A 15,901-nucleotide genomic window follows, 5' to 3' on the forward strand; every position below is an offset into this window, starting at 1 on the left:
TAATGTTCCTCATTATCAATAAAATCTTCCTCACGTAGTTGTCATTCATATCATCATATTAGAACTTTTTTGAAATTTAACACAAAAGGACTCCAGCTTGTTATTAACTATATTCAGTAGCAAGAGCTCCCTTTCAGAGCTGACTCAGCCACCCACAACCCCACCCTGACTTTTCTACTCTAGATAATTCCACTTCTGCTCATGTGTTCCCACAGGACTTATTTTTTTTTATCGTTTAAGCTTTCTATATCATCTCCAATTTTTCTACATCCCTTTTGAGACTAAACACAATGTGGATACATCACATTGAGAATAATTGCCTCATAAATTCCACCTGGGGTTCTTGTTAAAATGCAGAATCTGGTTCAGTAGGCCTGGAATGAGGCCAGAGAGGCTGTTTTTCTAACAAGCTCTTACATGATGGCAGTACTGCTGGTTCTGGGCATGTAGCAAGTTTCGGTCAGATTTCATCCTGGGAAAAACAGCAATTTCTGTCCCACTGCTTCCCATTCCAAACCCACTCCTCAGAGGTGATCATTTTTTGAGTTCTAAATATTATGTTAAGATCATATTGATATTTCTTGATATTTTTATTTTATATACTTCTGAATTATTTCTGGAAAAAGATTAAGCTGTGGCTGTCTTTTTAAAAAACTTTTTATTCTATACTGCAGTATAATTGATTAGGGGCTTCCCTGCTGGCTCAGATGGTAAAAGCATCTGCTTGCAATACAGGGGACCTGGATTCGATCCCTGAGTGCTGTGTTAGTTTCAGGTATAGAGCAAAATGATTCAGTTACACATATACATGTATCTATTCTTTTTCAAATTCTTTTCCTATTTAGGTTATGTAATATTGAGCAGAGTTCCCTGTTCTGTACAGTAGGTCCTTGATGGTTATATATTTTAAATTAAGCTATTATTCTTATATACCAGCTCTTCATACACATGAATTTCACCCATTTTTACTATATTACTGTATAGCATTTAGTTTATTTAATATATTCAGTGTTTGGGGTTACATTAGTAACAGGTAGATAAAACAAATTAAGTAAAAAGTCTGAGGCAACAAATAAGTCCAGGGAATATAAGAATGGAAATGCAATCATATTGTTATATGGTTCAGCTGTTAACAATGTTTTCATAATCCTAGTAATGTAAGCACTGGATGTATTAACTAACCAAAACCCGACCAGGGTCAGGGAAGCTGGGAACCTCATTGCCTAGGCTGAGGCTAGTAACTACCCCTCCTGTTCAGCCCTTACTCTCCTGCTTCTGGGGGTTCAGTGCTTCCACCCCTGGCTCTGACACACAGCCCCTAACTGCCACCCTCGCTCCACACTCCCCTAGCTTTCACTCCCAGACCTAGGTTACAGTTTTATTTTATTGGAAAGTAAACAAAACCCCAGTTGTTACTTTTATTGAAGTTTCTGGAAGAAGCTGAGGAAAGTACATATTTTTCCCACTTACCATGTTTAACCATGTTTGAGCTTGCTTTAAAAAAAATCCATTATGATACTGACTTGTTTTTGTTATAGCTACACACATCTGGCTTTCTTTTATTAATAGTTGATAAGTCAAAAGGACAAATTTCCAAAAGTAAAAATAAAGAGCAATTTATCTGGATTTCAACTGATGAAAATATGCTGGAATTGTTGAAGTTAGAAAGTTCATTGTTTTGGAGACAATATCATTCTGTTTGTGGAAAGGAAGATTTCTCAAACTCTGTATATCCTTTAACTTTTTAAAATAAGGAACGTTCCATAGCAGGAGATGTTTGAGGGTATTTTATACTTTATACTTTAAGAATTTGTTAGTTTTTATAAAAGCACATCTAATAATAGGTAACAACTATACACATTTGTATAAGGCTTCCCAAGTGGCACTAGGGGTAAAGAACCTGCCTGTCAATGCAGGAGACATAAGAGACACAGGTTCCATCCCTGGGTTGGGAAGATCCCCTGGAGGAGGGCATGGCAACCCACTCCAATATTCTTGCCTGGAGAATCCCATGGACAGAGGAGCCTGGCGGGCTACAGTCCATAGAGTGGCAGAGAGTCGCGACTTAGCACACATGCATATGCATTTGCAAGATAACAATTTATTTCTTTCCCCCTTAGGGCTGTCACATGGTGACTGAGGAGCTTCATTCCATAACATTTGAGACACAGATCTGCCTCTATGGTCTGACCATAGATTTGGAGGTAGGTGTTTCAAGGAATATTTAGTATTTACTAATAACATTTTCAGGAATTCGTCAGTATTTGAAGATGAAAACAATATTTTCTAGGTTTTAGTACATTCCTTATTCATTATTTTTGTTGTAATTTAGGAAATCAATATGTCAAATAGTCACTCATTAGTCAGCATATATTATTCTGATTAAATATAAATGATAAGGAAATTCCCTGCTTGTCCAGTGGTTAGGACTCCACACTCTCATTGCCAAGGGCCCAGGTTTGTTTCCTGGTCAGGGAGCTAAGATCTCACAAGCTATGTGGTATGGCCAAAAAATAATTTTTAAATTATATATATATATGATAAAATCTCAGTCATTATAATTCAATACATATTGAATAATTTGTTGCTGAGACTGTATATTTGTTTGTTTTCTGAGATTCCCAGATTCGTGGATACTCAGTGGAAAGCTTAAAGAGAAATAAATATACTTGAACCATGTCTTGTGTGATTTCAAAATTTTAACTTGTACATAAAATTGCCTCAGAAGAAAGGTATTTATAGTGTGATGAGCAAAGACCAATGATAGGAACATTAATAGTACATTATTTTGATCCTCTGACAACAGTCACCATTGAACTCAAAGAAGGAATCAAGAAATGGGGAATTAAATTGAATATAATTAACAATGAGCTCCTTGAAGGCAGGATATCACACCTTTATCCTTCCATTACCAGTGCCCAGCACAGTGCCTGACATGTAACAGATGCTCAACATTTGTTGAATAAATGAATGAATGAGTGCATGAATGAATAAACACAATTTCATACACCTGAATATGGCCCTATTTGTAGAATATATTATTTTAGCATTCTGCCTTCACTCTTTTATCTTAATGAATGTGAACATATTTATAAAATTTTCCAGAGATTCCTTCATCCCTTTTCCTTAAACGTCTGCTTCCATAAGCTGTTAAGTTCCTCAAGTGGGCATTTCACTGCCTACAAGCAATATAACTTCTGTTAATGTGAAGGGACTTAATGTAAGGTGATTAGTTTCCCAGATGAGTCTGTGAAGCCTTTTGTTCCATAACGTTGAAAACGTTAGCACCAATAGTACCAAGCTGAGTGCTATGACAATAGAGGCAGCAGCTCTATCTCCCATAATATTTTGTATTCCAAAGTCACTTACCTCTCCCTCTTCTACAGTTAAAACCCCCATATCTGATACTGACATTAATGAGATGTTAAATCATAATTTGAATATATTAACCCATTCCAGAGATAAATGTTAAATTAGATTCTTTGATGTATTAAGAGGAAAGTTGCTAAGTCAATACAAGCTCTAATTAGTTACATTTTAGGCAGTACATGATACAAGAAAGTAAAATATCTACATAATATCAGGGAATTTGGAGCTGACTGACCTAGCACTCTGAAAGGACCCCTCTTTCCTCACTCTCTCCTCCTGGTACTTTGACTCATGTATGCTCAGACGGCTCCAGTGCCTTCACGATCATTTTAGTGACCAAAGTAGTGTGGACCCAGCACTGGAGGAGTGGGGTTGACTTGAGATGGCTCTTTAGGGGAAAGATCCAAGTATAAAATCGATGCAAGATGCTACTACCTTTAATAACTGTGCCTTTTTTTTTTTTTTAAACCAGACCTGCTCATTACCTGTGGTGATGATTTCCAATGTCAGTCAGTTACCTAATGCTTGGGCATCCATCATTTGGTACAATGTGTCAACCAGCGATTCCCAGGTAGAGACCCCATTCCTGTTTCTTCCCCTTTAATTTCATTTCATTTGTTTTATGGTCAACAAAACCCACGTGCCCCAAAAGGTATGTGTATATGTGTGTGTATAAATTTTGGCATACCTTTGTGGGTTGTTTATTTCAAAACTCCAATACAACTCAGTTGTATGATTCCTCCCTTGTGTCATATTTAAAATAACATGTTATGATGTACTTGGACCATGAGAGAGTTCTGGCTAGCGGAAGTGAGAGACAGGTGTTCTTTATTTCTGAGGTCTGGTCAGTTCCCAACTCCATGCATCACGGAGCGTCTAAGGCCGTCCATTTGCTCCGTTCACTGGACTCTGGAGAATCCCTTCTCCAAAATTTGAGGTCTGATGGCTATGTTCACCTCCTCAACTACTTCTGGCCACACCCTCTCCACAATGGCTCTTCCACAAAGGTCGAGAATTGGTTTCAAATAAGTGACTAACATTTTCACCAATCTCACCTAACAACACTACAGATTTTCAAGTTGATTATAGATTTAAATCCATTCTAGGCTCAAATTGGCTTCTAATGCCATCTGGTGGTTATTTAAGATATGGATGAAAAATTGGCCTCAGGTTTCAAAGGAAGCAGAGAAGAGAAGCACTTCTTAAAAGAGCTTCTATTAAGACCACCAAGAAAGGGCGTGGCAAAAAAGAGGAGTCACGATTTCCCTCCATTCTCTCTTAACAAAACCCCAGTGTGTTGTCCTGGAAACCACCAAGGTCTAGAGAAAATAGGTCAGATGTGAATAAGTATTTCTTCTTTATGCAAAGCAAATGTGCCTTCCAAAGGGAAGAATTTTTCTACCTCGGGTCCTAGCAGTAGGAATAGTCATAATGAGGCAGCTCCAAGCGTTCCCTCCCTTTTGTCTAATGTGCTTAATAAGAAAACAGCATAGAAAATGCCTCAGCCTTGTACCGTCTCATCCTCTGGTGCCCTGCGTCTGAGTCAGATTAACTACAGACAGGAAGGCTGTGAAGAGTGTCCTGTGCCTTGCTTCCTTTCAGCCTGCAGTGAGAACAGAACTCACTAGAAAAGTTCAGTTCAGTTGCTCAGTCATGTCCGACTCTTCCCAACCCCATGAACTGCAGCACGCCAGGCTTCCCTGTCCATCACCAACTCCCGGAGCCTACTCAAACTCATGCCATTGAGTCGGTGATGCCTTTCAACCATCTCATCCTCCGTCGTCCCCTTCTCCTCCTGCCTTCAATCTTTCCCAGCATCAGGGTCTTTTCACATGAGTCAGTTCTTCGCATCAGGTGGCTGAAGTATTGGAGCTTCAGCTTTAGCATCAGTCCTCCCAGTGAATATTCAGGACTGATTCCCTTTAGGATGGACTGGTTGAACCTCCTTGCAGTCCAAGAGAGTCTCAAGTCTTCTCCAACATTATTGTTCAAAAGTATCAATTCTTTGGTGCTCAGCTTTCTTTATGGTTGAAATCTCACATCTGTTCATGACTACTGAAAAACCTTAGCTTTGACTAGATGGATCTTTGTTGGCAAAGTAATGTCTCTGCTTTTTGATATGCTATCTAGGTTGGTCATAGCTTTCCTTCCAAGGAACAAGTGTCTTTTAATTTGCAGTGATTTTGGAGCCCCAAAAAATAAAGTCTGTCACTGTTTCCATTGTTTCCCCATCTATTTGCCATGAAGTGATGAGACCGGATGCCATGGTTTTAAAATTGTTTTCTGAATGTTGAGTTTTAAGCCAATTTTTTCACTCTCCTCTTTCACTTTCATCAAGAGGGGCGTTAGTTCTTCTTCGCTTTCTGCCATAAAAGTGGTGTCATCTGCATTTCTGAGGTTATTGATATTTCTCCCAAAGTTATTTCTAGGATATTTCTGAAAAGTTACCTGGTCTGTAAAGTCAATAACAGCCAACACTCCTGAGATTTAATGCCATTCTCCATTAGAAACTACACGTTTAGAATGTTTCATCCAATTCCAGGATATAGGAAGGAGATGGACTGGCCTCAGAGTGCAGTGCTACCACCCTTAGCTTTCTTCAGCATCCTTCTTCTGTGAGAAAGCCACCAGAGATGTCTGCTTTAGCATTTCAGATTCTGCTCTAGTTTTAGATGAGAAACCTGGAGATGTATTTCATATACAACTCCTAAACTCCTAACACATAAATGTACAGCCAGCTTACAGAGTTCAGCATAACAGCTAACTCTGGCTTCTCTTAACTGTTCTGCTTCAAAACCTAAGCTCCTAGATCTTAATTATGTTCTATGCATTTTGGTCATCTGTCCAGATATAATCTTCATGTTCAAGGAAATCCTTTCTCTCTTCTCTTCCCTCTCCTATCTCTCACTCCTTCTTACAGAATGCCATGTCTTCTTTTACTCCTACCTTCTGAAGTCTCTTGAATTGGTTCCTTTTCTTGCTGCCCAGATTGGTTCATGTTTGCCAAAGGCCTTCTCCCCATATTGCAAAGGACTTCTTAATTCCTCCCCTACCTTCCTCCTTAAAATATCTTTCTTGGCTTTCTCACCTTCTCCTTTCCAGTGATCTGAGGTGAAGTCTTCTGTTCTGTCATTGTTGACCCAGTTTCTGTTATGAACACTTGATCTTTTGCAATTGATCATACAAAAGATCCTCTCGTCTAGAACAATATTAGAAAAGGCCATCCTAAAATGGGAGTCCCAAGTTAATTATGAATTCATATTATAGGATTCGCTTCATTAGCCTGGGACTTAACTATTTTTGTGCTTTGGGATGCTTTGTCTGGTCAAGATGTAACTTGTACTAACCCATGATAAACCAATTAAATATCATGATACAAGTTTTGTTTAGATTAATATTATTTCAGGGGACTTCCCTGGTCCAGTGGTCCAATGGTTAAGAATCCAGCTGCCAATGCAGGGGACACAGGATTGATTCCTGGTCTGGGAACTGAGATCCCGTATGCTTTGAGGCAGCTGAGCCTGTGCCGCGAGAGAGTGGCCCCGCTCACCACAAACAGAGAAAGCCTACTTGCAGTGACCAAGAGCCCACGTGCCGCCATGAAGACCCAGCACAGCCAAAAATAAATATTTTTTAAAAGATTAATATTATTTCAGAAGAGAGTATCTGTTTAATTATTTGTTGGACAGTGTTAAGTACTTGTATGAGTTGATTGATAGTCTATAGTCCAGGGAAAGTTAAAGAGCTGCCCAATGATTCCTTTAAGGATAAGATAGAACCATATATTACATTAGACTCAAAGAACCAGAAACTCTTTAGGAAAAGACAAAATAAGTCTTAATTTAAAGCACAACAGAGATGAGACAATAGATCTGTATTGTTAACTTAGGTTAACCTTAAGGAGTTTAAATCAGGAATCCTATATATTGAACTACAATGTATTCAGTGTGATTAATACATACAATCATCAATACAACTCTGTTTCAGAACTTGATTTTCTTTAATAATCCTCCATCTGCCACTTTGAATCAACTCCTGGAAGTAATGAGCTGGCAGTTTTCATCATATGTTGGTCGTGGCCTGAACTCAGATCAGCTCAACATGCTGGCCGAGAAGCTAACAGGTAAGAGCTGGTGTATATGGAGGACTTGCCCCTGTTTCTGGTACTCAAGAGTTTTAGAGAATGAGGGTGATATTACTATTAATAATAATAATGCTTACCACAATTTATTGAGTGCCTACTATATTGCTGGATATAGGGCTAAATGCTACATTTTCCTTCTCACAGAAATTCCTTAAGGCAGAATATTGAGGATAACTCATTATTCTATTTTTTTTAAATTCTATCCATTCTATACATGAGGATACCTAAGTTCAGAGGTTAAATGACTTGCCACAGCTAGTATGTAGCAAAGACAAGATGCAGGCCAGGACTGTCCAGTTCTAAAGTACCTTCCTTTCTACTTGGCACTCCAGTCTCTAGGGTGTTCTTATGCCATTTCCACTGAATGTACTGTGAAGCCTTAATGGTGCCTTGATCTTTCATATTAATATTAGAGTGGTTATTAACCAACTGGAAAACAGCTGATCCCAGGGTCAGGAAATTTATTTGAATTTTAAAAAACTACCCAAAGTGGAAGTGAAGTGATAGTCACTGAGTCGTGTCTGACTCCTTGGGATCCCATGGACCGTATCCTCTATTTGTGGAATTCCCCAGGCAAGAATACTGGAGTGGGTAGCCATTTCCTTCTCCAGGGGACCTTCCCAACCCAGGGATGGAACTCTGGGTCTCCTGCATTGCAGGTAGATTCTTTACCATCTGAGCCACCAGGGAAGTGCCTGGTCATAGTTAAGTATTAATAGCAGGAAAATTTCAGTTTTGACTGCTATTTCTAAAGTTTGCAAAATAGTCATTGGTACTCCATATACTGACTACAGTGTAAGTTTTTTCTAAAAGAATTTTAGAAGATATGTATGTTTTGACAAATCTAGGGTGAACACATTTAGCACCAAAAAAAGAGTTAAAATTGAATTTGTATACATTTCTAGTTAAAGTACAACCAAAGATGTATTAGATGTGAGAGTTGGACAATGAAGAAAGCTGAGCACCAAAAAATTGATACTTTTGAACTATAGTGTTGGAGAAGACTCTTGAGAGTCCCTTGGACTGCAAGGAGATCCAACCAGTCAATCTTAAAGGAGATCAGTCCTGGGTGTTCATTGGAAGGACTGATGCTGAAGCTGAAACTCCAGTACTTTGGCCACCTCATGTGAAGAGTTGACTCATTGGAAAAAGCCCTGATGCTGGGAGGGATTGGGGGCAGGAGGAGAAGGGGACGACAGAGGATGAGATGGTTGGATGGCATCACTGACTCGATGGACACGGGTTTGAGTAAACTCTGGGAGTTTGTGATGGACAGGGAGGCCTGGTGTGTTGCGGTTCATGGGGTTGCAAAGAGTTATACACGACTGAACAACTGAACTGAACTGAACTGAGTGAGTCGTGTGTGATTTGGTTAAACTTGACTTAAAAGGGATGCCGAGTTGCCCTTGGATCTACTATCTGAGCACTTGATGTTTAAATAAATTGGGAATATTACAAAATTTACTTAATGTAAATATTGTTTTTGATCCTTATTTAATTCATAAAGCACAATAGTAGGCATTCAATAAATATTTGTTAATGAGTGAATAAGGTTTTTAAATCTATTGTTTAAATAGCAGCCATATTTTTTCAGATCTTCATCAAATTATTCTTATAATTTCCTGAAATTTTAGACAGAAATTCTTTTTTCATTGCCCTGGATTGGAACATTCAGTGGTGGTTCCTTATTGCTAAATGGATCTCTAGTTCATTCTTTTCATGATAATATTCAAGACTCTTGGGAATCTGGCTTTCACAGATTTATATTATAATGTTTATTTACCAACATTAGGCTGCTCTTATGGCCTATATAAGCCTTGTTCATATCCGCTATGCCTCAACCTACATTATTCTTGCTACTGGAGTGGCCTCTTCCTTCTTTGACAATTTATATCCTATCCATTCATGGAGGCCTGGTTCTAGACACCCACCCACTTCCTAAGGCTATCTTTAGCTCCTCCATCGGAAAGAATTCTTTCCTGGATAAAAATTTTCATGACATCTTATTTTTACTGTTTCTAGCATTAAATATACTGTAAACCCATAGCAGGTGCTTAGGAAATGCTTGGGGGAGGGCAATCCAAATTAAGCACCAAATTGAAGAGTCTAATTGTTTAATAAAAATCTCAATCTCATTCTTTTCTTTCATTTTAGTCCAGTCTAGCTACAATGATGGTCATCTCACCTGGGCCAAGTTCTGCAAGGTACAAATGGGGAAAGGATAGCATCATTTATTTTTTTAGTGTTCCTTTTTAAGCCTCCATTATCATAATTTGAGATTTTGAGGGTTTCTTTGATAGGGTTATTTTAGGAAGAATCTCTAAAGTGTTTTCTTATTTAAAATAAATATTTCACTGGAAAAAGCAACTTGAACTATCATACCAACAATACTACTGACACAATTATTGTCCTAACATGTTTGTTTATTCCAATAGGAACACTTGCCTGGTAAATCATTTACCTTTTGGACCTGGCTTGAAGCAATTTTAGACCTAATTAAGAAACACATTCTTCCCCTTTGGATTGATGGGTAAGTTCCATGGAATAATATGGAGGATTATATTTTCCATTTTGAATTCATTCAGTTCTTATTTTTATACTGTCAGTTTTTTAAAAATTGCAGTGTACTTGATTTACATCATGTTAGTTTCAGGTGTATAGCACAGTGATTCAGTTGTACATATATATTCCTTTTTAGATTATTTTCCCTTATATGTTATTATGTGCTGTACAGTAGGTCTTTGTTGGTTGTCTCTTTCACACACAGTAGTGTATATATGTTACTCCCAACATAGGTCCTAGTTTACCCCTCCCCTCACCCCACTTCCTCCTTTGATAACCGTAAGTTTGTGTTCTATGTCTGTGAGTCTATTTCTGTTTTGTAAATAAATTCATTTATATTATTTTTTAGATTGCACATATGTGATATTATATAATATTTGTGTTTGTCTGACTTACTTCACTGAGTATGATATTCTCTAGATCTATCCATGTTGCTGCAAATGGCGATATTTCATTTTTTTATTGTTATGATTGCATTGTATGTATATATATCATATATATATTTTATATGTATAATATATATCTTACACTACATCTTCTTAAGCCAGTTGTCTGTTGATGGACACTTATGTTGCTTTCACATCTTGACTGTTGTACATAGTGCTACTATGAACAGAAATAATAAAATATAGGAGAGGGTGTGGAGAAATGGGAACCCTTGCACAGTGTTAGTGGGATTGTAAATTGGTGCAACCACTATGGAGAACAGTACAGAGATTTCTTTAAAAAATAAAAATAGAGCTGCCTTGTGATCCAACATTCCTACTCCTGGGCTTACATTCAGAAAAGACAAAAACTCTAACTTCAAAAGATGCATGCACTCCACTGTTATAGCTTCTTTGTTTATAGTAGTCACTTTTTCTTTTCTTTCCTTTGTAAGCATATTTAGTGTCATAGAATGGAAAATAGTTGCAGTTTCTTACATTCTTCATCACATATTGATATTTAATCTGTATAAGAATATTTTAGGCATTATTGACTTTTGATTATATCAAAATCAGGTCTGTTCTTTGTGAATGCAATAAATTATAGTCTTTGATCAGATGAAACTATGCCATGTTCTATTTGTAGGTACATCATGGGCTTTGTTAGCAAAGAAAAGGAACGACTCTTACTAAAGGATAAAATGCCTGGGACCTTTTTGTTAAGATTCAGTGAAAGCCACCTTGGAGGAATAACTTTCACCTGGGTGGACCATTCTGAAAACGGTACATGCTCGCTATTATTTATTCAGGTGAAATTAGCATTGAGTTTGGTTATTGGTCTTTCCATCTTCAGCAGTGTGTGGCCTGTTGTTCTATTTCTCATGTGTTCAGTGGGTTTGCATATTAGTTGTTACGGTTGTTCTAGAAGAACGTAGCATGACTTTCTCACAGCCTATACGGATGTCCTCTATCACGTGGCCATCTGTACTCTACATAGGCAGAGAAGGGCTGGCCTCGTTTTATAACCAGTGACATGAAGAGAATATAGGCTGGAAAAATGGCCACAAATAATGCCTGCAGGATCCTGAACATTCCCTCTGTTTTCTCTTTTACCAGGAGAAGTGAGATTCCATTCTGTGGAACCTTATAACAAAGGCCGGCTGTCCGCTCTGCCGTTTGCTGACATCCTTCGAGACTACAAGGTTATTATGGCTGAGAACATTCCCGAAAACCCTCTGAAGTACCTCTATCCTGATATTCCCAAAGACAAAGCCTTCGGTAAACACTACAGCTCCCAGCCATGCGAAGGTTAGATTCTTTCCGTTTTGCTTTTTCTTCTTAAGATTTTGGAAAATAATCTCAGATTGGAGTAAAGTAAATGAAGTTCCTCTCTTTATGTTGACTTTGATCATTATAAGATCTAAGGGGCATGTGGAGGTCAAAGTCTTAGAAATGAAATAGTGTGTAAGCAGTTCCTGAAAAGAACAGCAGGAACTGTCCAGCTAGCAGAGCAGTTAGTGATCAGCAGCTAGACTTCACCGTGGCTATGGACGCTTCTCAGCCACCGACAGGTTCATTTTTCTCCCTTCTAAAGTAGGAGTGGCACCAATTTCACCTCTACGTCTAGGGAGAAAAAAAGAAAGAAGTAATGATTAGAAAGCTGTTAAGAGTCAGGCAAGGCTGTTTTCCTTTCTTACAAAAGAAGCTCAGAGTTGATGAGCTTTGTAATTTTTACTTACTGTAGTCTCACAACTCGGAGACTATTGTTCCTTTGCCAGGGAGGGGACAAGGGGGTCTTTATGCTTTATCCCCACCTTCCAGCCTATCAGTAACAAGTCTTGACATGCCTGCCTTTCCTGATTGTATCTAAAGGGCTGAAAAGGATACCTGGACAAAATAGGCATTTGGTAAATATTTGTTGAACACGTGAAAAGAACATTCGTGAAATAGCGATATAATTGTAATATGTTTACCATTCTGTTTCTTTAAATGAAGTATATATGTGAACGTGTGAATGTGTTAGTCACTCAGTCATGTCTGACTCTTTGTGACCACATGGACTGTAGCCCACCAGGCTCCTCTGTCCATGGAATTCTCCAGGCAAGAATACTGCAGTGGGTAGCCACTTCACCAGGGGATCTTCCAGACCCAGGTTACAAACCTGGGTCTCCTGCATTGCAGGCAGTTTCTTTACTGTCTGAGCCACCAGGGAAGCCCAGAAGTATATGCAGTCTGTTAAAACAGTCATCCACAGCAACTTAATGTATGAGCATCATCTTGAGGAATATGGTACAGTTGTCACTCACAGCAGTGACTTGCTGCCACCCTCCTTCATCCCCTTCTGAAACAAGCAAAAGACAACAGCCACCACAAAAACCTTGAGGCTTTTAACTGTTTCTATATCTGATCAAATGAAATAACAAATGTCAATGCAACAGATTACACCTGAAAAATTACAGTTGGTCCTTACAACTAGATCAGTGGAGTAAACCAGAGAAATTTGAGGGTAAGGATTGCATACAATATTACTGCTACTACAATGCAGTAATATTGTACTTTTAACACTGAAGTCTGTGCTTCAAAACTTTGTGTCATTATAATGTTATAATTGATGTCAGTTTTAATGAAAAGAACTGCATTGCTATAAATCCCCAATCCACGAATAAATCTGTCCTTATAATTAAACTTAAATACTACATTGTGGACAGGTAATATAGTTGATTCCCAATTTTGCTCACTCATTTCAGACCATTAATATGTAAAAGATCAGTCCTGCCAAGAGATATGTTTTTCTCTTCTTGTACATTTTATGCTCATTTGAAATGTCATTTCATCTATTCAACTAAAAAATGTTGTGAATCACTAAACAATTATATTGTCTCTCTTCCTTTTAGCATTACTTATCCTTTTGTAGATTTATAATTTTATCAATAATAATATTTTCCCCCAACATGCCTTTCTTTTCCAGTTTCAAGACCAACAGAAAAGGGAGACAAAGGTTATGTGCCTTCTGTTTTTATCCCCATCTCAACAATGTAAGTAATCTTAGCCACATATAAGATAATTATTATTGAACTTATCAAAAAAGCTGGAAACTTAAGGGTAAAACAGCACACATATAACTGAGAATAAAGCATTTTAATGCTTGATGTCCCATTTTCTTTAACCGATAAGTCTTTAGGATACACCACAGTCCGTCTTGAAGGAATTCTAAAGTTGCCCTTTAATATGCCATTTATTCCATAGTGGGCTGAGTACTCTGATTTCAAATGATGAATTATTTGAAATTCAATAATCTCTGTCACAAATAGAAGAAACCCTAAAAAGAGTTCTTTTGGGGAGGTAGAAATTACCGCCTCAAGTTCTCGTGACTGGACTAATAATAAAATTGATACAAGGTAGATTAATAGGAAAAAGGAAAAAATTTTAATTGATGTTCATAGAATTCTCATAGAAATGGGACTTAAGAAGTGGCCAAAGCAGGCAGCTTTTATACTTTTTGCACACCAAAAAATCAATAACTTTGGGAGGAATTGACAGGACAAAATACTTAGGCTTTGGGTGCTTAAGTAGTAAAGAATCTAAACAGAGTTTGGGTCTGGGGTATTAAAGAAGTAACAAGGTTCAGGCTTGTACAGGCTTCTCAGCCCCAAATGAATCCCCTATCTCTAGCAAAAAGGATGTTCTTCTACCTCTAGAACTGGAAGGGCACCTCTCACAGAAGAGACTTAGTTCCTGCTTCAGGGAGGCAGAGACAAGGATCTGAGTGTCCCTCCTACTTTGGATCTTTTTTAAGTAACTTAAGTCATTTAATTAAAAATAACCAATATGCCACTGAGGCACATTTTGGGGTGGCTTCCCCTGGGCCCTAACAGTTGCTAACACAGTAAGTCACCACAAGTTATTATGTTTAATCCTCTTCAATATTTACTCTGTTACCTCTTCAAGCCGAAGTGATTCTACAGAGCCGCATTCTCCATCAGACCTCCTTCCCATGTCGCCGAGTGTATATGCGGTGCTGAGAGAAAACCTGAGTCCCACAACAATCGAAACTGCAGTATGTTCCCTTTCTTTCCACTGCTGTCAAGGGCATTTCTCAGGAAATGAGGGTGGTGTGTGAGTAAAGGGGGGTGAAGATCTGCCTGGGAGGTGAGAAAACACGTTTGTTGGAACAAATCCATGAGCCTAATACAATGGATGTCTATATGGTCCTGTGTGTTGCTCTGACAGTGAGCATTGAAAGCAGACACCTATGCTGACCTGAACTGCTTTAAGGTCTTCCATCAAAAGCTGCCCAAAGGCAAAATATCCCTGTATACCTCCCTACCTAAGTACACTTCACCCCTATTTTCACCATCAGCCCCAGCAGTCCCCACCAATGTCCCCCCTTTAGCAGATAACACATATCAGTCATTAGATATGTAAGTCTAGTATAGTATTTATGTTAGCAGTTCATGCACCAAAAATGCCAATTTTTCTTGATTGTTACTTGCCTCATTTGTCCTGTCCTGGGAGCTTCTTCAAGTAGTATATGAACAACAATCAATATCAGCATAATAATGCTTTTTTGAGAACTAAATCATAGTATTAAATGCAACTATGTGCTCTAGGGTGCAGTCTATTGTTGTTCTCCAATATTGTCGAGCAGTTCAGAACTTCAGTTACATGAGGATGCGTGTACATCAGAATAATAGTGTCTTGGGGAGACCATGAGCCCCAAGAAATTTATATCTGGCTATAAATCAAGTGGTGTTTAGTTTTTCTCTTGAAGATTTCCAGGGATGAAAAACTTACTCTCCAGTGTTGGTTGTACTTAAATCATTTCGTTATAAGAGAACTTTTGTTATATTTTACACTCACTTCTTCATTATGTTTTTGTGGGATGAATAGGGCTTCTTAAAATAGTTTTTATTTATTTTAAAAGTGCATTTTATTTTAAATTGACCAACCTCAGTTACTTTTGCAAGTACTGTAGTTAATTGGTAGAAAGATTATGAAGAAAAGTATGTATTTAGTAGACAAGAGAATATTTACCTAAGAAATGGTGACTTACTTGCAAAACAATAGTTTGCTCAAAGGTTATTTTCATTTTTCAATTTTAGATGAAGTCTCCCTATTCTGCTGAATGACAAGATAAACTCTTGACACTCAAAAGAAGGAAGCAAATGAAAAAGTTTTAAAGACTGATCTTTGCCAACAATCACATCTGGTTTCTTCAGCTTTGTATATACCAGGAAATGATTAAATATGAAGCTTTCTTCTCATTCTTATGACACCCCCAAATGGGAATGTCATTGAAATGCTAGAGATCCAAGCTTCTAATAAACTTGTGAGATAAAACACTTTAAGAAACCAGTGTTAATATAATAGTAATGAAAGACTCATTTGTATGTGCTTCATT

The 15,901-nt window shown here is 37.9% G+C and overlaps 1 protein-coding gene across 3 annotated transcripts in view; it reads left to right on the plus strand.

Annotated features, from left to right (window-relative positions):
- The window catches only part of STAT4 (signal transducer and activator of transcription 4), a 99,183-nt gene extending 83,303 nt beyond the window's left edge, over window positions 1–15,880 (plus strand). For all 3 annotated transcript variants that reach the window (XM_043445737.1, XM_043445738.1, XM_043445736.1), the window contains 10 exons: window positions 2,121–2,204; window positions 3,842–3,940; window positions 7,357–7,492; window positions 9,668–9,717; window positions 9,949–10,043; window positions 11,147–11,283; window positions 11,617–11,808; window positions 13,469–13,535; window positions 14,449–14,557; window positions 15,603–15,880. In XM_043445737.1, the coding sequence (XP_043301672.1) occupies window positions 2,121–2,204; window positions 3,842–3,940; window positions 7,357–7,492; window positions 9,668–9,717; window positions 9,949–10,043; window positions 11,147–11,283; window positions 11,617–11,808; window positions 13,469–13,535; window positions 14,449–14,557; window positions 15,603–15,629 (996 nt within the window). In that variant the 3' untranslated portion in view covers window positions 15,630–15,880. The remainder of the gene's footprint in view (window positions 1–2,120; window positions 2,205–3,841; window positions 3,941–7,356; window positions 7,493–9,667; window positions 9,718–9,948; window positions 10,044–11,146; window positions 11,284–11,616; window positions 11,809–13,468; window positions 13,536–14,448; window positions 14,558–15,602) is intronic.
- The last annotated feature ends 21 nt before the right edge of the window (window positions 15,881–15,901 follow it).

This window comes from Cervus canadensis, chromosome 24 (assembly GCF_019320065.1).
Source record: "Cervus canadensis isolate Bull #8, Minnesota chromosome 24, ASM1932006v1, whole genome shotgun sequence".
In the NCBI taxonomy this organism is placed as follows: domain Eukaryota; kingdom Metazoa; phylum Chordata; class Mammalia; order Artiodactyla; family Cervidae; genus Cervus; species Cervus canadensis.